This window comes from Poecile atricapillus, chromosome Z (assembly GCF_030490865.1).
Source record: "Poecile atricapillus isolate bPoeAtr1 chromosome Z, bPoeAtr1.hap1, whole genome shotgun sequence".
NCBI classification, from domain to species: Eukaryota; Metazoa; Chordata; class Aves; order Passeriformes; family Paridae; genus Poecile; species Poecile atricapillus.
This window is the reverse complement of record NC_081289.1, coordinates 13,374,603-13,396,941: the sequence shown is the minus strand read 5'-3', so window position 1 is coordinate 13,396,941 and position 22,339 is coordinate 13,374,603. Positions and strand designations below refer to the sequence as shown.

General features: G+C 39.4%; 1 protein-coding gene across 4 annotated transcripts in view; it reads left to right on the top strand.

The window, feature by feature from the left end:
- The first annotated feature begins 653 nt into the window (after positions 1 to 653).
- The window catches only part of LOC131573139 (ataxin-7-like protein 1), a 114,289-nt gene continuing 92,603 nt past the window's right edge, over positions 654 to 22,339 (top strand). For 2 of the 4 annotated variants that reach the window (XM_058826781.1, XM_058826782.1), the window contains exons 1-2: positions 654 to 957; positions 1,449 to 1,517. In XM_058826781.1, coding sequence (XP_058682764.1) covers positions 843 to 957; positions 1,449 to 1,517 — 184 coding nt within the window. In that variant the 5' untranslated portion in view covers positions 654 to 842. The remainder of the gene's footprint in view (positions 958 to 1,448; positions 1,518 to 22,339) is intronic. The other 2 variants (XM_058826778.1, XM_058826779.1) reach the window with 1 other exon arrangement.

Below are 22,339 nucleotides of genomic sequence, written 5' to 3'. Positions count from 1 at the left end.
TAATCCAGAGCAGGTATACTGAGTATAAAAATTTTCACAGTTATTTTCTATTCTTACCTTAATGGTGAAATAAGCAAAAATTATATTATCCTAAATTAAAATCATGTACGCCCCACAGGTTATGTAGAGCGAGATGAAAACCTCGCTATTGTTTGAGTAGCCGGACCTGCGAGTTCAGAGCTGCTGTACCATAGCCTAGAACACCAAAACGAGAAAAAAAATCCCATTTGCAAACAAACGAAGCCTACTACAGATCAGGCAGTATTCGGACAACAAAATGGCTGTGGTTGTGGCTATAGGTGATCCACAAGAGCGCAGCTGGAAGTAGGGGAGCGGGGGAGCCCCAAACCCGCACTCCGGGTCCGGTTCGCGGCCGCGCTGGGGCGCGGAGGGGCCGTGCCGCAGTTACCGAGAGCCCGTCCCAGGGACTTACTGCGGGGAGCTGCGAGACGCGGGGCGCGCAGCCCTGAGGCGCACACGGCCGGCGGCTGCGCCTTCCCGGCGGGGCTCCCGGGCCGCCGGCCCCGCTCCGCTCCGCCGGGCCGGGCCGGTGCCGGAGGGGCAGCTCGGGGGCTGCGCGGGTCCGGCGCCCCTCGGGGCGGGCGCGGGCCCGGTGCCGGCGGCGCGGGGCGCAGGCGCGGGGGGCGCGGGCATGCGCGCTGTGCGGCGGGGAGCCCGATCTGATAGGGAGCAGGGGCTGACACTACCCCCGTGTGGGCGGCGGAACGTCCCGAGGATGACGTGCGGCGTTCTCGAATCCCGTGTCTCGCTCGCTCGCTCGCCGCCGCCGCCGCCGAAGGAAACGGGAAAAGCAACAAGGAGGCAGGAGCAGGCGCGGCGCCATGGCGGCCCTGGAGCGGCCCGTGCCCAGTCCCGAGGCGTTCCTGGGCCAGCCCTGGGCCGCCTGGGTGCGGGAGGCCGCCCCCCCGCACGCGCACGGCGCCGCCCCCCCGCACAGTAAGGGCAGGGACCGGCCGCGGTCCGGCTCCGCACGCCGCTCCCCCCGGAGCGGGGCCGGGGTCCGGCCGGGCCGCCCCCCCCTCTCCGCTCCCCTCCCTCCTCCCGCCGGGGCCGGGAGGTGCCGCCCCCCCGGGCGCTCAGCTGACGCTCGGCCGAGCCCCCGTGCCATGTGTGCGGGAGGCGCACGCCGCGCCGCGCCTGCCGTGCCGCTGCCCCGCGGCGCTGGGCCGGCGCCGCGGTGGGGGAAGGGGGCGAGGGGGAGGATGCGCGGAGGGGTCGGAGGATGCCGCGGGCGGGGAGGGGGGGGCGAGGGTGCTGCCGCGGGGGGCCCGGCGGTTCCGCTCCCTGGCAGATGCTCCTACCATTGTGCTTTTGCTGTTGCAAATAGAAACACTGCTCACCTCCTCACCTCTCCTCCTCTCCTCGCCAAACAATAAATGCACACCTCAGGGCCCTCGGTGCTTCCTGACTCTGCTTCTCTTCTGCAGGTGTAGATCTGGAAGAGACTGGAAAGGAGGGTGGAAAAAGCAGGGAGGTTATGAGGCTTAATAAAGAAGGTAAGTGGATAGTGCTGGCACACCTCTCTACCTGTCTGTTTCTTGGTGGTTGTGAATGACTGTGGTTTGGCCTTGACAGGGTGGTCTGATAGCATATGGATTTCCCTGCCGTGAAGAACGTTTCAGGGTTGGATACATGCAGATGACTATCACTGTGTCAACTTCTTTTGAAGTACGGGTATAACAGGTGTATACATGCAACTGACAGACATGGTAAAAAATAAGACAATTTTGAGGCTAAAGACAACTACACGTCAGTGGCCATATTGGATTTTTTTGTGGACCCTGTCCCTTGGTGCAACATTCCAGTTGCTTGTGTGAAGATAAGCATATAAACTTTAAATGTTATATTATTATTAGAAACTTAGTAAAGATGTTTTCCCTTGCAGTGAGAAAGGGTTTGTTACAATCTTTAAGTTTATTCACTTTAGCTCAAATTGCATTTTATTCTTCATTTGCAGTGCTGAGTGTATCAACTGAGCAGCCAGCATCAAATATTATCTTAGGTTACACTAACCCATGCATATTATGCAAAAATAAATAAAATTAGTAATTTGGGCCATGAGTTCTTCTGGTACTGTCAGTGTGAGCAGGCAAATTCCAGGTTAGTGGTATTTGCCAATATGCCAGGCCTGTCAGAGCTCTGTCAGCCTCAAGAGGAGAAACATTTTGTTTGTGATGTGTATCATTAACATCATGCTGAGGTAACACATAGTGCAACTAGTGAAATGGTTCAGGACGCTTTTTCGAGTAGCTTCGTGTTTGTTTCTGTTCGTTAAGAAAGCACTTTACGTACACAACCTCCCTGTCTTGGGAGATACTTCTTGGGAAGTCAGTTCATAATGAACAATCCCATCACAGTTAAACTTTGGTGTGACTTACTCATGGTGAGAGAAATCCCGCTATTACCTGTAATGTCATAATATATATTCTGAAATTATGTTAAGTTTCTCATTACATTGCAGTTGTCATTACACATGCGTTCGATTTTGAGCATCTTGGCAGCTCAAAGGAATCTTATGTTTTCTAAACAAGCTCTTGAAAAAGGAATGAATTAATGAGTAATGTAGATTAGTGTGATAAACTATAAAATTGCATGGAGTATTCATGAAAGTTATTTAAAATACCATAAAACTTCCTTTTTGAAAGACCTTTACAGAGATGCCAAGCTTGATTGTGTTCCTATCTTGATTCTTACGTGCCTGAATCTCTCTAATTTTTCTGCCCAAAGATAAGTTAGCAGCAGAACTGGGATTTTCATGTAGTTTTTATTTATAGGTAAAAGGTTCAAGGCTCTGTACATCTGTCAGTAATGTTGACTCAAAAATAATTAAACAATAATTTTGCGACTTCAGCTGTGCCTTCATAAGGAGCTTAATTTGTCGAGATAAAATGTTTTGTGCGCAGAAGTCCTTGAACACAAATTCATATTATAAGCTTGGGACATAAAGACTGTAGAGTCTCTACTACTCTACTATACATAATATGCAAATTGTTTCCTAGAAAGATTCAGTTTAAATTATCAGTTCCAGTCTTGTTTGGTTTTGGTGGGGGGGACAGAGACTCCATCAAAGGAGCGCTATTTAAACTCACTATCCAGAAAAATTACTTCCAAACAAAGCATAATGTCATTGCTGACATTATGATCATGACAGGTGTGAAGCACTTACTGGCTTTTATAGTACTTATGTCATAATACCATGAAAAAAAAACCCCAAAATTGACTGTTATATTTAGAAAATAAAAAGCCTTAGGGATATTATTGCTTTCAAGTAGTAACTTGTGTTAGATCACTTTGAAGGAACTTCCATGAAGTTTGAATAAATTAGTATGTATTGAAACATTTCTACTGTATTCACTTAGGCAGCCTGTTAATACAGGTGTTTTCACCACACCCATCTGTGTGTCTGAACACCCACTGTAAGTCTTCCTTGGGCCTCCCAGTCCTTATTAATAAAAGTGGAGAAAAATGTCAAGAGTTAGATTGGTCTGCAGGAAATGTTTTTCATGTATTTGCAGAAATGCTTGTGCTTTTACTCTGACCTTGCTCATGTGTTGTGTGACATTTTTTTACCATTTGTTGCATTTTTTTACATGCTTTGTTCATAGATGAGGGTTGTGGTTATGTTAGGACTGAATATAAAACCCAATTCCTTTTTTTTACAATCTTACCAACTTGAGTAGACCTTTTTAATGGCATCTGTGATGCCAGGAGATTGTAAGTGGTGTCTTAGAAAAATCAAATGTTACTTGTAACCTACTTGTATCAAGTAACCAGTGGCGACAGACGGACAGGATTTTAAGTATCAAAAATGACTGTCCTGTTTGATAAAGGTAGTGTAAAACCTGATCTCTCTGCACTTACTTCTTCTCATATTTGTCTGCACATCATCTTTAGCTGATGTGGCCAGGTTTATGCTGCCATTCCTTTGTAAGCAGTTTAGCAGGAGGGCTTTTTAGGTGAGTGAAACTGTGTGCAGAGCATAGTGGGAGCTAAAGAGTGGGAATATGTTGGTCTTCAGACCATGACAAGGTCATGGTTTCACTTTGGTTTTGAAGGAAAACAATGCTGGCAGGTGGCAAAAAGTGCTTCCAGTTAGCTTGATCCCTGCTTCTCTGGCTCCTTTCTGGTTGTGTACCATGTGTGTTTAGAGTGGTAGGCTGCTCTTCTTCCTCACTTTGGCCTAGGAGGGGATGTGGGAGGCAGCATTTCCTGGAGGTGGGGGGTAGGAACACTGCCTGCCGAGTCTCTGCCGGCCCAAGGGGTTGTGTCCCTGGGAGGAGGGGTCACAGTCTGATTGTGCTCTTCATTTCTGTAATGCAAGAGATGCATTGAGGCCTTGTGCCCCATATTAAGGGTAAAAGTAAAGACACAGAAGTATTGCTCACTGCTTTCCTTTATTCTGCAGTGTATATGTAGGTAGCATAGAGGGAGAGAAATTTCCTGAATGTTTGTTCAGTTTTCTAGACAGAATTGCTTTTTGCGTGCTGACACTTATTCTGAGTTTTCCTATAGCAAGTGCAGTCTGTCCATAGTTGACTGTTACTGGCGTGTGGATTTGTAGAGAGGGGATTACAAAGTTCCAAGAGCTCACAGAAAAGGAGAAATTTTATACATAAATGTTTGTGCCAGAAAAAAAAAAACCCAAAAAACTTATCTGCTTATCTAATCAGGAAACAGAAACAGTATTGTGTAACTTATCTGACAAATCACTACTAAGCAACCAACTTAGCTAAAAGAGAGGTTATCAGAATTAGAGCAGCATTTAGAATTTATGTTGAATTCTAAAAGGTTGAATGGCATATTTGAAGAATTGAAGATTTTCTTGCAGAGAGGAGGCATACTAAAAGAAGTCTGTATTTGAGAGTTTGTGTTCTGTAAAACATCACAGTTACTGTGTGCCTGAGTCAGGTAGTGTGTTCTGTTATTATCAGCCATAACCTGTAAATTATTATAAATTAATTTTGGAGGCTCGTATTTTACTTTATACAATATTTGACAAAATAATGGAAGAATGGGATTATTTAGGTTTCATGTACAGAACTTGTATTAATAATTGGTTTAGTAATGTGCAAGCATTGAGTGTTTGCAGGTAGACACAGGCTGTAAAGGAGCAAAAGATATCCTGTGTATCTTTGTGAATTACAGCAGAGTTAAATATGACCTATGGAATTTAGGTCTATGTCTGGATACTTGGTTTCATAGTCAACTTCAGTTTCCCAGTTCAGTGCGTTTGTATTATTGAAGTTAAAAAATTCTGATTGTTTTTCTGAGTTTGTGTTAAGAGATTTTTTTTGTTCCACCCCAGACTTCACCGTTTTACTTTATGATTACGCGTGTGAACTGGAGTTTTAAATGTATTGGATAATGGTTTACAATATATTTTTTCCCATTTTGACTTCTCACACAAATATCTGATGGAAAGTTTTTTGATAAATCCTTTGGCAACATAAAAACAAAATTAAAGGGATACAGATTCATTTTGCTTTCAATATCTTTTTAATTCTTCAGAAAAATATATTGATGATTTTAGTATTCTTGTTGGAAAAATAAGAAGTTAAGGAGGTTAGATGGTGGTAGGGAGCATTTCTATAGGGGGGAAAAGTGTGCGACATATAACATTCTACTTTATGAAAAGCAAGAGGAAGAGAACTAAAATTATTATGGGCAGATTGTGAAAGAAGAGAAGACAAAACCGGCTGGTTAATGCAAGCATAGAGAGTGGAGTTAAATTATTATTTATTTTTTTGTTTACTAGTGGTTTGCTTGTGGTGCTATTTGTCTCCTTTAAAAACATACTAAACAAAAAAGAATAAAAACATTCTTGTTTTACTTACCACCTTCATCTTCCACCTTCTTGTGGTAGTAGGGAATGTTAGAAAGGGCTGAGAGGGAAAGAAAATAATAATAAGGTTTTAAACACATACTTAAAAAGAAAGAAGTGAGGTTATTGAATTTAGACCGCCACAGTTGGTGATTTGGGGTTGGTTTTGCGGTGGGCAAAAGAGAGAGTTGAATGTTGTGTAATTATTCGTCTCTTCTCCGTAAGCTAATATAATCTTCCAGAGATACTGATTCTTAAACACATGTAATATTCTGTGGTGCTTGATGAGTGAAAAAACTGAGACTTGGCAGGGCAATTGCAATTTGCAAATAGCAAAACTGTGGCTGTTTTCGAGAGAAACTTTTTCTTACCGTTCTTATCTTTATGCTGAGAAGAAGAACAGTAAGCAGAGGTCCCCTTGGGGTCTTTGTTTAGGATGAAAAATGACAGTGGGATTGAATTCTGGTGTGCATTCTGATGTGTGACTAATCAGTTCTATATATGATATCTGGCTCTGATTTTTTTTTGTTTTTATTTTTTTTTAATATGGATAGCTTCTGCAGGGGAGTGGCATGTCTCCTGGTTATGGCTGTCACCTCATTTAATGTGTTTCAAGGAATGATGACAGAGGAAGAATGAAACATCATGTATGATAGTGCCCAGAAAATTTAGTCAGAATTGTAGTTTATCTTCATAGTTACATAGTTATTTTCTGAAACCTGTCCTTTAGTTCTTCATCCCACACACTGGATAAAAGGAGTGGAGTAATGGTAAGGCTTTCTGATCAGGTATTCTGTGTTTTGAATCAAGATTTTGATGTTTTTGAATATGCATCTAAAACTGTTGTACTGTAAATGACTTCATTAAAAAAACTGGTTTTGTTAGGTTCACATATCTTGATGAAGTGCATTATTTGTGCAACAGTTGTTCTGAAGAGGTTAGATCTCCTGTTGTTTAAGGTACCTTTTTTTGATTATGTGTGGGGAAACCATGTGTGATTCCCTGTCAACTGCCAGCACTGTCACTAAGGATCTGTCTCTGACATTCTTTCTACTAGTTGTAATTTATAACCAGACTTGAGAAAGAGGGAAATTTATGTGTTTACTAGAGGGTGCCCTAGGCCCTGCTGTCACTACAGAAAGTAAATGACTTTGTGTGTCTAATTTTGATTTAGATATACAAACGTGTGTGTTTTCGTGTTGATCTGCCTCTGTATGTAGTTAATAGTTTATAGATGAAATATAGATTTCTGTGTGTTAAAAATAGATTACACAAGAGCTGAATTATTTCCACTGTAAAATGGAGTAATTTCTTTGAAATATACCTTTTTTTTCTAGTTAATTAAAAATTAGGATATTATCAGATTCTGTTTTACCTTTGGGCAAAAAAATACTAGCCATTTAACCAAGGCTGAGGTGTATGAATGAAATTAAAGCAGTGGAAACTCCTATAGAAAACATTTCAAATTACATTTTAAGTTGTGAATCACAGGAGTCCTGTTGGCAGAAAGCATAAGTTTCTGGTAGTCAAAGCAAAAGTTTCTGGTAGTCACTGCATGAATTACTAAGAAGGATTACCTTCAGTAAAAATAGTATTGTTGCTATGAATGTTTCTTAAAGAGTTAACTTGAGTATAAGCTGATCTGAATGCCACGACTATTCATTATTAAGAGTGATTTTGGAATAACTAGCAAGAAAGATTATTGGTTTGTATGGACATAATTAAGTTGCTGGATCTTTCTGTCTTCCAAATTGAACTTCTTCAGCTTGTCTTTGAAAAAGCTGATTCAGGAGTTAATGGTGCAGGATGCCAGGTGAAGCTGGTGTCTTTAGGTAATTAATATGCAAAAAAACCCCTCGGCAAATGCTGTCATGACAGTAAGGGTGTTTGACAGAGGTCTGTTAGCAAGTCTATAGCAAGAAGTCTTTGGTGGTTCTCTTGCTGGATGAGAGGGGTAGATGCTATGAGAGTAAAAATGGCCCAGTTTTTTATCGCAGTGTTATGCAGCTGACTAAGCTGTCTCAAATTGAAGGAAGAATCCAGCACAGCTACTTGCAACTGATACAAAACAGAGAAAAACCAACTATGGCATGAATAATTTCTATCTTTTTCTTTTCTGTGTCCCTTTCTATGGCTGATGTTAAGGAACTGGTTTTGACATAACTTTTTGTATGGCTTAAAAAAAGTCATGCCTGAAAGCCACTGATGTTGCGGGGGAAGTGAGTTTTCTGATTGCTCTTGGTCTTGTGCTCATAGAAATGTCTTTCTTATTTCTGAAATGTTTTGCTTCTTATTCAGTAATTCAATTTCATGTTTTACCAAGTTGTATTAATAATACAGTGCTTAAGCCCAACACCTATTCCTATCTCTCTGCTTTCTTGACAGTAATTAGAATTTACATTTATTTGGTCTTCCAACTTTTTAATTTCTGTGTTCATGTATTTACAAAGTGTGTGCTGTTTGGCAAAAGAGAAGGGGAGTTTTCCTAGATCAGAAAGAGCATCAGCCAGAAGTAGCAAAGAACTTGCCAACAGAAGTTCCAGGTTCTGCACAACTGCTGGTTCCAGTATGTCTAGTGCAGTTTCACTTAATCTGCAGGCCCCTCCTGAATCATCCATAAAACGGAAGCAGTTGTATTGTGACAGAGCTGCGCGTGGTACACAGGGGGTTAGGCTGGCTTCCCTTTCCGTTCCCTGGGAACAGGTGTTCAGCAGAAGAGGCAGAAGAGTGACTGGTGAAGTAGCATCAATACATGAGAATGACTGGCAAAGGGCAAGAGTTCATAGGGTTTGGTTCTATGTGATCATTATGTTCCTTATTTTGTTTATATTTGTTTATATTATACAGTGTTTTATGTTTTCTGTCCAGTCATTCTTTCTCTTCCTTTTCCTACTGCAAGGGACTAGACATAGGGGTCAGGCAGAGTCTGTGAATTTGAAGTTATATTTGAACAATGCTAATGTCATGTCAGTAGTTGTTGAGAAGTTTGCTGGATCAAAATTCTCTTCTCTAGCAAGACAAAAGAGGGTGGGAATGGACCTCTCCAGTAAGAGAATAAGGTGACTTGAGCTTGTCATCATTTTGAGATGAAATGGCCAGAATGGAAGCTGAGATTTAAAGAAATGTAAATAATTTCTGTGTGTTCATTTTTTAATCTCTGATAAGTATCCTGTCCTCAGGTGGCTTTCAGGCTGGCCACTAGTGATTGTCAAGATTAGGTAGATTATCATGTGATAGCATATCTTTCTTAAGATATTTTTAGTTATGTTTTACTGAGACAGAATGGTACAATGATTTACATCTAAAAAGTTTGTTGGACCCATGCCACCACAGCAAACACCGACAGAGCCTTGTTTGTTTGGGTCTGATAATGGAGATAGTCAGAGGACAATGATCTGGAAGAATATAAGTAATTGATCTGTTACTGCAATGACTAGGGAGGCAGTATTATTATTTGCATGATCCTAATGCCTAGCTGAGGCACCTAGCAGCCCCATCAGGCACAAGATGCTACTCTGCTGGATACCAGCAAAGGGAGGAAGGGTGTGTACTTGCGTGTGTTGTGAAACTGTGCTGCAGAGAACTAATTTTTTAATGTATGATGAAGCAGGAGTTTTAATATTGACAAACAAAAGCACTTAGTTTCTCAATGTGGTTGACTTTAGCCTAAACTAAAGTGACTTTCTTAGAACTGTAACAAGGAAAGCTTTAAAGTGATATCTGGATGGCAATGAAGTAATTTTGCAAGAGCTTGGAAGGTATCCTTACTCAGGTGTGGAAATTGGCCTGTATGAAAATGCAGGTTGGTTGTTGAAAGCTTCATAAATGGATACTGATGCCATGAACCAATTAGAAATGTGAGCAAATGGTGTGACAGCAAGTAGGATGTGGACAGTTTAGTGTACATAAAACAGAGGAGACTGGAAGGCAAAGATGAGTTGTTCCCAAATTCAAATTTGTAATGGAGGATTGTGCATAGATGGATGCAGAGAGTAAAGTAGTATGAGAGTATAGGAGAAGGAGCTTTTGGAACAGTGTGAACAAGGTGGATAACGTTTGTCAACATTTAAAATAAGAAAATACAACTAATGTGAGGTGAAGGCCCAGACAAACCTTTAGCTCTGAAGATGTTTAGAGAAGACTTTGTCCTAGGGATGCAAGACAAGAAGAATCATTTAGATTTAGCTGTAACCTGAATGAATGGTTTAACAGAGAAGCTACTGGCAAAGATGACATACTAGTTTATCATAGTGTTTTTTATCCGAATGATGGACGAGTTGATTATGCTGTCCAGGGTGATCCAGAGAGGAGGTGGAGAAAAAAGGGTAGGAGTGGTGAGATCTAAATTCTGTTCTGGCTGTTTTGAGCTGAAGCTAACAGCTACTCAGTGGCAAGACGTGTCAGATAGAATGAGATTTTTTTGTTTAGATGTAAATCTACTGTATTTAAGACCTGTTCTCAGGAACAATGTAAAATTCTCAGACATAAAAGTAGTAGCAAAAGATACAGCTCAATGGAGACCTGCTAGAAGACAAAGGAAGAATAAGGAGACTGCCAATACTCTGTGAAGGGATTGGTACAAGAAGGATGGACAGTAGGAGAGGGGAGAGTCATGGAAGTCGGAAACAGAGAGTGAATGCTTCAAAAGGAGAAAGGCATTTAATTTTTATGAAGAATGCACAAGGGTTATGGGTGATGGAAATTATTAATTTGTGATACTGCAATAGTAAAAGGTTTTTAGACATTTTAGTGAAAATAGTTTCACTATATTGCAAGGGACAGATGAAGGAAACTCACGCTGAATTTATAGACAAAAGTGTAATTTGTTATCAAACAGAACATAATAAGCTTAGAGGTGAAAGAAGGACAGGAAGAGTAGTGCAGTTAGAGAATCAAGGGGTCAGAAGTAGATTTCCAAACACAGAAAAGATTCATTGGCTGTCCTGCTGTTCTGTCAGAGCAGGAGGAGAAAGGAGATGTGAGGTATGGGCTCATGCAAGTGAGGCAAGGAGAGAGTGGGACAGATGAGTTTTACCTCTATTGTACGAGGAAGAAGGGAGAGCTATAAGGGAGAGAAAGAGAGTGGGAAGGGAGAATGTGAAATGGTTATTATGTTTTCTCGCTTTCTCTTGGAATAAATATTTGCATTCTATTGCAGAGAAAGAAATAGATACAAAAGAAAAGGTTTGAGGAGTGAGTCAAAAGTAGGAAGAAAAAAGGCTGAAATTGCAGGTGTGGGTTCAGCTCAACTGGAGGAATGGCACAGATTAGTAAGCAGCAGGAGAGAGAGAGAGAGAGAGAGAGAAAATGTGCAATAACCTCATTTTCAGACTGGTTCTTTTTTCCACTGCAAATTCTAGGACAGGCGAGAACGTAGAGAAGAAAATGGATGTTTAAGATGAGCATGAGTTCAGGCTTGGTGAAGTTGGACCTGGTATTGGCAAGCAGAGCAAAAACCATCACAAAAAATAAAGCTCTTCAAGGAGAGAGGAGTGTCTGATCATATCTATCACATAGCATGATGGACATGAAAGTATTCTGTTCCTTGCAGTGCATCATAACTAGATAATATATCTACATGATTTGTTACATACTGATACTGACTTGTGCTTCCTGCTTCCAGAGCTGAGACAAGGCCACGGGATTGCATTATCGTGGACTGGGCCCCCGGTAATGTCGTACTGCTCAGGGTGTATCGTGAGAGCTTGGGCGTGGTGCTGCAGTAACCATGGTTGTATGGCTTTTGCTTGTCTTGCAGGGCAAAGCAGCTTGTTCCTGTCTACATGCTACAGGCAGGCATGCTTTATGATACAGCACTTTTTTTTTTTTTTTTTTCTCTGAGAAAGGACATAGTAATTTTAGAGGGGTTACATGGAATGGCTGTCATTCATGTCATTCAGTGTCTAAGAAGTTAATCCTAGGTTTTCACATCTCTTTAGTAGATCTAAACATCTGTTTAAAGAAGAGGAAAATGCTGTGGGGGAGATTTGTTCCTTCACGTGCAGAGCATTGAGCTGATCCTTTGACTTGGAAGGCTTTATTCATTACCTTGCCTGCCTTTCCCAAGCAACTTTCTGCATGTCCCTGTATGTTATCAATGTTCAGTCATCCCAGCAGCTTATACACGTCACCATGCAGAGGTGCTGAGAAAACAGGGAAAGAAAAAAGTCTTCAAATTTTCTTTTCAGGGTCTCTCAGGTGATTTTTTTTTTGTGCACTATCATGAAGTTTTATGGTTCTGATTGTATTCATGCTTTTGCTGTATTTTTGGCTTTTTAGAGAACTTGGAGAACCTTGGGCAAATATATTAAGAAACTGAATGCATGGCAATGGAAAAACATGAGGAGAAATGGGAGGAAAAATATTTCAGCTCTTGAAATTATGGTGAGCTGTGTGTATAGAGCTTTTAATAGAGTCTTCGAACATTCTGTGCTTGGTGTAAGTTTTCTTCAGCTTCTCTCATAACTCGCAACACACTGGGTGTGAACATTACCAAGCCTTTTAGGTATTTAAATTTTGAAAGAGGTAATGCAGCTTTACATATTTTTGGGTTTCTTTCTCATCAAAAAAAATTATTCTTGACTGCATTGCTCAAGGAGGCGATGCTGCGAGTTTTATTTGAGTGGCATTCATTATTCTTTCAGCTTTTCAAGATGCCTGTCACTATTCTGTTTGTTTTCCAAGCTCCTTGGCAAATCAAAGGTATTGTAAACTTTTATCGCTTTCCTGGAAGGTAAGAGTATATCCACTGCTGGAGTTCTTGTAGGCTTTTCATTTGTTTTGAGTTTTTTTAATTCCTTGCAATTAAGTGTGTATTTGGAAAAGTTCTGAAGAGATGTATCATGTATGTTCAAATGATGTAACGTATATAAGTGTTGGCTTTAGAACAGTAAGATATCGTCTCTATTTCTGAAAGCCTCCAATACATTTCAGACAAAACTATAAGTAGTGTATGTTGTGAAGACAAAAATCAGTCTATGAATGTTGAACAATTTCATGCAGTGAGCTATTTTAAGGAGGAATTTGAAGGAGGTAGAGAATAATTAGTTGATGTGGAGGAAGGAGGCATCAAAGCTGATAGTATAGCACACAGGAAAGTAGCATACAGAACAGATTTCTAGTGAAAGCAGTTCATTTGTAAAAATAAACTCTCCCTGTTTTGTTAATATTGTCTTACTGTCTCGGAGTTGGAAAGCAAAACTAATTGTAATTGCCAGACTGCAAAAATAACATAAATATTGAAAGATAAATCTTAATCTTACTTAACTCTGTTCCCTAAACATGCCCTCTGTTCTCCAAATACTTAAACATTCCCTTTATTATTAGGCTTCAGCCTCATCTGTTCTTTTGAATAGTGCCCTAGTTTTGCTACTATAGGCAGAAAGTGAAGAGAAACTAACACATTGTGTATGCAACAACATTTGTCATTCTTTTACACTCTTTCTTCTGTATTAGTTCTTTTCTGCCTATTTGTTTGTATATTACAGGATTGAAGAGTAAGTGACATGCAAAATTCTAAACTGTTTTGACTCTTGTTCTTGACTATCTACCTTAGAATAGGCCTGTGTCAAAATTTTTGTTTCCAAATTTTGTGTCCAAATTTCTCTGAAGTTTTAATTTCTTTTAGGAGAACCTCTTTCAATGTGGGCTTTCCATGGCAGATTTCTGACATACCATGTGTAAGCATAGTGTGCTATGAAAACAATATGCGGAACAAGTGCTTTTAAAAAGCTTTCTCATTTTAGTGTTGTGATGTTATGGGAGAGACTTTCCCTGTGTTCAAAATCATTATATTGAACCTGCTTTGAGTAATAATCAGGATGGTGTGTATATATCCAGGGGAAGTGTATGTAGTAGGATTCATGTCAATATGAGGAAAGGCAGAGGGAATGAATGAATGGATAGGAAGAAGTCACGAGAAGAAGCAAGTTGACTACTGATGTTTGTAGATCACCTCTCTTTGTGAAGTGGCCCAAGGTGTCCTACCAGCTATGTGTGGAAATTTTTTGTCACTGAAAGAGGATAGGCAAACATGGCTGCTGCTGCTGGAAGACCAATCATACCTGCACTGGAATTAGCTGAAAGAACACTAAAAGCTACTATTCCCTACTCATGGGGTATAATCCAGTCCTCACTGAAGTATGTTGTTGCATAACAATTTTGAAAGGAAAGGAACGATGCCTTATTTCTAGATTACAAAGAGAATACAGAATAGAATGTATTTATTTATGGGGGGAAAAAGAAAAAGCAGAATACCAGAGCACATTACCTTTCCCTATGATGGGTTGTGGCAGGCTTTATTGACTAGCACTCTGTTTAGTGTTTTTCAAAAGTCGATGCTGCCACTGGCACCAAATTTTACTTACATTACTTTATTTACATTACACCAAATTTTACTTACATTACATTTACTTACATTAAAGTAAGGACTGACGTACTTCAAAATATATTGCTGAGGTTTATCTTTCTCTCAAAGAACAGTTACCCAAGCCACACTTAGAAGAATAGGTCAATTCCTATTACAGCAAAAACCCATAGCAGTACTTCACTATATTTTAGTAAGTCACCACATATTCTAGTATGGTGCTTTTCAATAATTTTTAAATTACTTAAAGGCAGAATTGGATGTCACTTGCTTCTTTTCTGTGCAAACATTACTGTCATCTTTTTTGCACCTGCTCTACCAGTGAGGACCATGGACTTTACCAGATATGATAGGATATGATTTTATAATCTCTAATTGGATTTTTTTGGCAGTTTTCTTTTTGTTGTGTTGTGAAAATGGTCATCCTAGATACTTCATGATTTTACTTCAGGATAGGAAGGGGAACTAGCTGGTGATACAGTAATAATTGAAGATTATAACTGGCAATTAATTTTCACTACATGGGTAGATTTATAACATTAGCAAATCCTCCATGACTAGCCTGCAGCTCTGCCTTTTGTCTGGAAGAACACTGACTTTAGCCTGAAGCAATTTTTCGTTGTGCCCACTGGATTTTGCTGAGAATAAAACCTGCTGTGACCACCCAGCGCCTCAAGAGGTGAATATATAAGTAAGCATCAGAATGCCATAGTGCAAAATAGGTTGTAAATGTTGAGTTTATTGAATGAAATAGTAGTTTAAAGAGGGAGCTTTAAATTGGGTAACTATTACATGATTGCAGTGTAATCTTTCTCTGCAGTTTTTCTCTTGTAAAATACAGACACTGAATTTATACATTTCATCATACTTGGAGCTTATGCAATAGGGGTTAAAAATACATACATTTTTCTTTACAGCAAACAAGTAAACTTGGTCCATTCTGATTTTTTTTATATTTGGAAGAACTAGATAGAATGTAAGTAGAGATGGAAGAATTGCTTTTGAGAGTTGATTAATTGAAGTGTTACTCCTTGTGCAAAGTAGTCTTGAAGGAGGCTGAAAGTGCATGACTGGGAGTGTAGGGGGAGGTGAATACTGCTACATTTTATACAGCTTTATTGAAGTGCTGTATCCCAGTTCTCATGTCCACATCTGGTGTTGGAAAAACTGGAAGGAGTTCAGAAAAAATCTACATTAATTTGAGGCCTGGATAAGCAGCTTTAGAATGGAAGACTTAAAGAAGCTCAATCTATTTAGTTTATCAACAGACCGTAGAGGCTACCTGATAAGTCTGTAAGTACTTAGACAGGGCAAAGGTATCTGACAGTTAGATGGTTCTTTGTCAGGTAGATTAAGGGGATTCTCATGGCTAAAAGCTGAAGCTAGATCAGTTCAGAGTAGAAATAAGATGCAGTTTTCTAATGATACAATTAAATAGGAACAGCTTATCAAGGGATGTAGTAGACTCTGTTGCACAAAATCCTCACATAAGGCCCTGATCATTTCCCTGGAAGCACACAGTGCTTTAGCCATCCATAAATCTTGGGTTTGAGGTTAAAATAGTATGATTAAATTCTGTGGCCTGTTTTAACATAGAAAGTCAGTACAGTTCATAAGGAAGATTTTTGTTCTAACTGCCTAAGGTTTCATACATTATTACTACTTCTTTTGTTAAAAAAAATTCATGTTAAGGATGAGGTGATAAAAGCAAAAGGCAGCTTTCTAATGTGGTGAGTGAGAAGGAACTATCCTTTAACAGCAGGTAAAAGAGGAAGTTACACTTTCGAATCTCCTTTTGTGTTTTTCTTGTAATCAAAACCACTAATATCCCCCCAGTCATTAATTCTAAGCATAACTTAATCATTTACCAATGTAATTGTTGACCTTTTCAGAAGCATTGCAGATAGTTTGTGCCTTCTCATTGTAAGGTCAGGTAATTGACAGCTGGACCCAAACACTTTTCTTGACTTGGTTTGCAAAGCAAAACAGTCTTTGTCAGCAGGTTTTCCCTGGTGCTGCCTTCTTGGCCATGGATTTATTAGGACATAGGAGATCAATCTTTGTGGTAGAGTAAAAGGCTCTGTAATGAATTGTATAAGAACTCATTTTATCCTAGTTTTGCAAAAGAAACAGTAGGAGTTGTTTGAAGGATATCAGTATATGTATCATTTAGTTTGCCTCTTTTTTGTAAAATCACCATCAGTTTGGGTGAAAGTGTCACGTTTTTTCTTGGTTATGTTGACAGCAAGACCAATCAGTACTGATTTAAGATAGATTCAACCTAGATGAGAAATGTTATGTATGTGGGGTTAAAGGAAGCACCTAACCTGCTCTCAGAGGTTTTCCCAGCACCAGTGGTCCTATTACTCTTGTAAGCACTGTATACAAAATAAGCAGAGAGCAAATGTGCCGCATCTCAAGTTTATAAATTCTTCACCCTCATCCCCTTACCAGTATTGCTGCCTCCAAAAACTGTAAAAAAAGATAATGTGAATTGCTTGAATGTGAATGTGAAAAAGACATGTGAAAAAGACAGTGTGAATTGAAATGAAAATAGGCAATATTGAATTTATTTGTATTAAATATCAAGTTTTGGGGCTTACATACCCAACAAAAACTAAAGAATTTCAGTACTGTGGAACAGACTTTGTTGTTGGTTTTGCTGCAATTGGAAGGGCTAAAACAAACTGAACTGGACAATGAGGTTTGCTCCAAATATGTGTTAGTATGTGTTCTATTGTAGAGCCATGTGAACTCTGAAGCCCAATGTGAGCTTTTTCTGGTTGGGAGTGTACAGGGTCACACATATCCTGTGCTACCTTGTAGTGGTACCATGAGGAGATTCTAAAGGCTCAGGAAATCTGAGTTTTCCTCAGTTCCTTGTTGTTGCCTGTGATGATGTTGCACAGCCTGATGGGTATCTGATCCCTCAGTTTTTGTTTGAGTAATTACAAAATATTTAGACATTTACAATTGGAGTCACCTTTAATGTTACTTGTATAGTGAGCTGGACTGAGTGTTTGGACTTTGTCATGATCTCCTCCATAGGTATATCCTGTTATCCAACAAATGTTGGATTAGGTCAGGATCTGCTGTAAAGCTGTGGAATGCTAACAGCTATGCCAAGATGAATCAGATGATTGGTCTGCTTAACCTTCCCAGCATCATTTAGTCCATACCTGTATTCACGTAAATTGTATTTGAGACTGTGGCAAATATGACAACAAAATATGATATTTGCTTTGACATAAGGCACTAAAAAGGATAATTTCTAATATGAAAACAAGAATTCAAGGAGACTTGAAACCCTGCAGGAGGGAGAGATTGATTAAAAATTGGAGGAACTAGTCAGATAAAGTTATTCTGCTGGCATGGTGTGTCCAGCCAAGGCAGTGGTTTGCTGGACTATGTATTAGGCAGATCAGTATCACTATTGCTGTTGGATAAAGTTCTTTAAAATGTACGGAAACTCAGTGGCTCCATAGAAAGCTCAAAGCTTTACCTTCCTGTTAGGTGCTGTTACTCAGGCTGGAGGTTAAGAGCACCAAAGTTCTTACTTCTCATTTGCTTTCTACAGGAACAAATTACTTGCTGAAAAAAATTACGCTGTACATTGTCATGCCATAGTCTCAAAGTTTAAATGGATTAGGACTGTTGTCTTACAAAAGTTGTGTTCCCTTCAGAAGAAATAAAATGCAGAGCTTCAGAACCTCATATAGCACATCACAGCACCAAACTATTCAGGGCATTTTCTTGGCTTTTTGTATCAGTGTCCTACCTACAAAAAGGCAAGGCATCTTGAGCCATGTGTTTCCATCTGATATCTGTTGATTACAAAAAAGCCCCTCTTCTCTTCCCCACTTCCCTTGCCAAAATGTCACTGCATGCTTCTGCAAGAGACAAATGGCAGCAGTCATACCAGAAGAGTTCCTGTCCTGAAATGTGCAGAAGCCTGCTAACTTGCTAAACACTATGTTCTTGATATGGCACATAGGTCAGGTGCTGGCTCCAGCAGAGACGTATGTCCATCTCTGTGCATCTGATGGAATTGAAACTCTACTTTCTTACTGCCAGTCACCTGCTGAGAGAGAGCCATGCTGATCTGTCAGGAGGGAAAAATGTTATTTTTACAGTAGTGACTCCTCAGGATGCTACAGACAGGATGGGTTCTGCAGTGTGGACATGGAAGTGTGCGATTGAAATGCTTTGAGCTTATGTGGGAGCTTAAGGATGCAATAAGCTAGTGCAGAATCCTGACAGTTGCATCAGGCCATATTTAAATTGTGTGCTGGATACACTAGCAACAAAGTGCAGTACAAATATACATTTGCAGTCTGAAAAAGACATAAAGCACACAGGTTAGCTGGATTAAGATGAGGGATGGCACCGAGCATTGCTATGTGCTGAAAATCTGCAGGCAGATTTCCTAAAAATATATGCATATGTGTACACACATGTGCTGATACCTAGAAAATTGTCTGGAATCATGTTTGCTCTTGGGTTTCAAGATTTTTGTTATCTGGTGATTCAAAATGACCTTTCAAGGTATCACTTATATTCCTTGAGCTAATGTTACAACTTTTATAAGTGTGCGGGGGCTCTTTTGCCTAAATGAATACTGGTTTTAATCTGTGATACATTTGAAATTGTTTGTCTTACTTGGCTAATATTTTAAATATTAGCTAATAATTTTAAAAATTTAATAATTTTAAAAATTACAAGAAATTGTACTATTATTTATTTGTTTCTCTTCTGAGTTTCTTATTTTACTCCAGCTGCCTCTTTTAGGTGGTTTTAGCTATAAAAGGTATATATTATATACCCTTAAGTGTAACTAGTGTTTGGGAGTTGGTTGGTATGTGTCTGTATTTTATATAGATGGTATTTTGAGACAATCTTTGTCCGTTGTCAATGTTTTAGGAGAACTGTTTTGCTTGCCAGAAACAGCTTCCTGAGAATTCTTTCAGTTATACTACAGTAAAAACAACAATTAAAAAAAAGCAAAAGCCTATACCTGGGGTTTGTAGAAATACAAAACTTTCACATGATATACTGTTTTGAAAGATGTCTAGGGCTTAAATATGTTTACTGTCAGTATTTAGTGTACTGTCTTGCAGGTGTTTGGAACAGTTTGCCCTTGTCTTTATTAGCATCTGAGCTGTTTCCTGCCCTGATCAGGCAACCTGTAGTTGACATCTGCTGCCAGTTAAACATTGTTGATTCCTTAGTAGAGATCTTTCCGTGTGGCCTCTGGACAGTGAGTCTGGCTGGACACGTGTCACTTTGATTTGGCATTACTGGTTTGTTTCTCTCTGCTTATCACCTCCTCTGGGAGTGTAACAGTAAATGGATGGAAAAGGGGTTCAGAAGATAGTCAGATCTCCTGATGTCCTAAAGTAATAAAATACCTGAAGTCTGGAGACTTTTTTCCTATAACGACAACTAAGGTAAACATGACACTTCTGTATTTTAAAAGTGCAGCCACTTTTTAAGGATATTGTTGGTTTCATTTTGGTTTGGTTAACAATTTACCCTTTCAGAACCAACACACACAGTTTTAATGCTTTAGTAACACACTCTTCTAAAGCTCTTGGCAGGCTGCATAATAAATTAAGCCTCTCAAGCTTTCTGTGAAGCATCACAGATGGAGAAACAGAGAAACATGGAGAGGCCAAGTGACTAGCTCCAGACATAGAAGATAAATCTCTAGTTGTGTTGCTGGAGTGCTATGGTTAAATGCACCTGCATATGGAGGTTGTGTTAGTCTGAGGTGAATAAAAATAAATAAATTGCTGCATATAATTGCAACACATGAAATGTTTTCATCAATATTCACCTTAGACATAGATCTTGTTATTTACACAGCATAGCTAGTTGTATCTGCATAGAAGCTACATCCTCCTTACCACTGATATTTTGATGAAAGGTGATGGAGGACCAGTTATGTATGTGGGAACTTGGAGACTGATCAGCCACAGCTTTACACTGCTGCTGTCAAGTTAAGTTTTAATTTTCCTTTATTTGAGGAGAGAAAAACTGATTTTTCATCTCTCCAAAAAGTGTCTGCCTTAAGGACTGTTGTATAGAAGAGATTTTGTCGTCAGAATGTGTGTTCTTTATTTCTTATTGTTCTTCTTTTGTTTAATTGTTTTTAAAATTCACTCAACTTGCAGTCAACCGAATGTAGGTACTTAGCAAAATCCAGGTCTCTTGTCAGACAGCACTGGCAAAGTTTTCCTTGGAGTACACAATGTATACAGGAATACCTCTGGACTGCACTCCAGTAACCTGTGTACTGAAGCCTCAGGTAACTTAGAAATGTGGGGTTCTTTTTCTTCAGAATTTGTGTTTAGATCAAAGGAGTTGGTAGAGTAGCAATTTGATGCTACCGTGTATGCTCTGTAGCTGGAAGAAGGCTTTCCTTTTCTTTAGTAGGTATCAGTTAATTATTTTATTTTTAAGAAAGAAAATTGACTCAAGAGTGCTCAGAGTTGGTTCATTCAGAGACATTTCTTGCTGCAATGCAAGGAACTTGCCTGTTGTGTTGTATGTGATATCTTCTTTTACATAGTTTTGAGTTGCTTCTGGCTATTTTTTTTCCCACCCATAGCTTTGTTTTAATTAGAGAGGTTTGAGCAAGTGAAAGGTTGGAGGGGGCTGAAGGTGAGTGTAGGGGTAGGATAGGCAAGAGGAGCCAGGGGGAATTCATACCACGGCAGGGTCTGGGAATGGATCATCTGAAGTTTCAGGGGATGTGTCCTGCCTAGTAGTGTGACCTCTTGCCTAATTTGCTTTGTGTAAGTGCTTCAGATATCCCTAATGTGAAGACGATGGGAGCTCGCAAATCATCAGAATCTGTTTGAAGCAATCAAGAAGTGTGGTAAATGATTAAGGTTTTGTTTGCTTAAAGTGTCCTGAGTTTTGATGTGTCTAGGCTACTGACTGCTTACAGTTCCTTTGGTATGTGTGTTCTGCACGGGCAGATAAAGGGCAAAGATTTGATTAACAGCAGCATAGCTCCCATTACGAATGCTCTCACTCACCTTACATGTCCAAAATCTTCCTTAAAATTTCAGGATACTAACTGTTTTGAAAATGGGCACATATCTTTCTCATCTAAGTCTGGAGGTTGTAACATCTAGAAGTCTTCTGAATATAACTGAGAGCCATGCAGTCAAACCTGTGCACCTGAGGAGATCCTTATATTCTTGTATGCAGATGTCACGGTGATACCACAGTAATCTAGTCATTGAAATGTACTTTGTTCTGTAACTTTTAATAAAGTGAAATGCAATTCAAGTGTGTGAAATAAAAAAATAGTGCTGTATTATTTGCTTCCCCTGCCCTCCCTCCCCCCCCCCCCCCCCAAGAAAAAATATTCACCTGGAAAGAATGCTTTAATTTTTTGTTTTGGTTTATTTATTGTATAGAATATCCTTTTGGTTGACTTTTAGTAGAGATTATTTTATTCACAAATTCATCAGCAGTTTTGCAACAAGTTTGACATTTTGTAATGCTCTGTTTCCACAGAGAAATAAATCCTTGTAAGGTTACTGAAACATGTAGTTGTAAAGCACTTGGAATGTAAACAGTGATTGTGAGCTAGCTGTGAGTATGTTATTTTAATAAGAATTGGGGCATGTTTTGATAATTAACTGGGCATGAATCATTACTGGTGATTTTTATTTTATAGCACTACAATTTTTTTCATTATTTCTCTTTTTTTTTTTCTCCTTTCTTTGACAAGGGGATTCATCTGTTAATTTCTGGTAGCTACCCTGTTGATACTAAACCAAAATAAATTAATTGTGAATGGCCTAGTGGTCAGCATCTAAACTGTAGGTGGGAAATAGTTCAAATATTCTCCTTGCTGTAAAATATAATTCTAAAATGAAACTCAATATTCCCACTTTATGTATGTGGAGATACAGACAAAAATTTTGAATCCAGGGTTAAATCTTAGTTATGCCTGTGTTTTCTACTGAAAATGTTAGTGTATTGCTGTTGAATTTAATAGCCGATGACTTTGCTAGTGTTAGCTGTAAAATTCAGCTGGTGCATGAAAAAGAAACTGCTTTCACTTAAATGATGAAAGAATAGCAAAGTAGTAATTAACAAGTTCTAATTTGTGT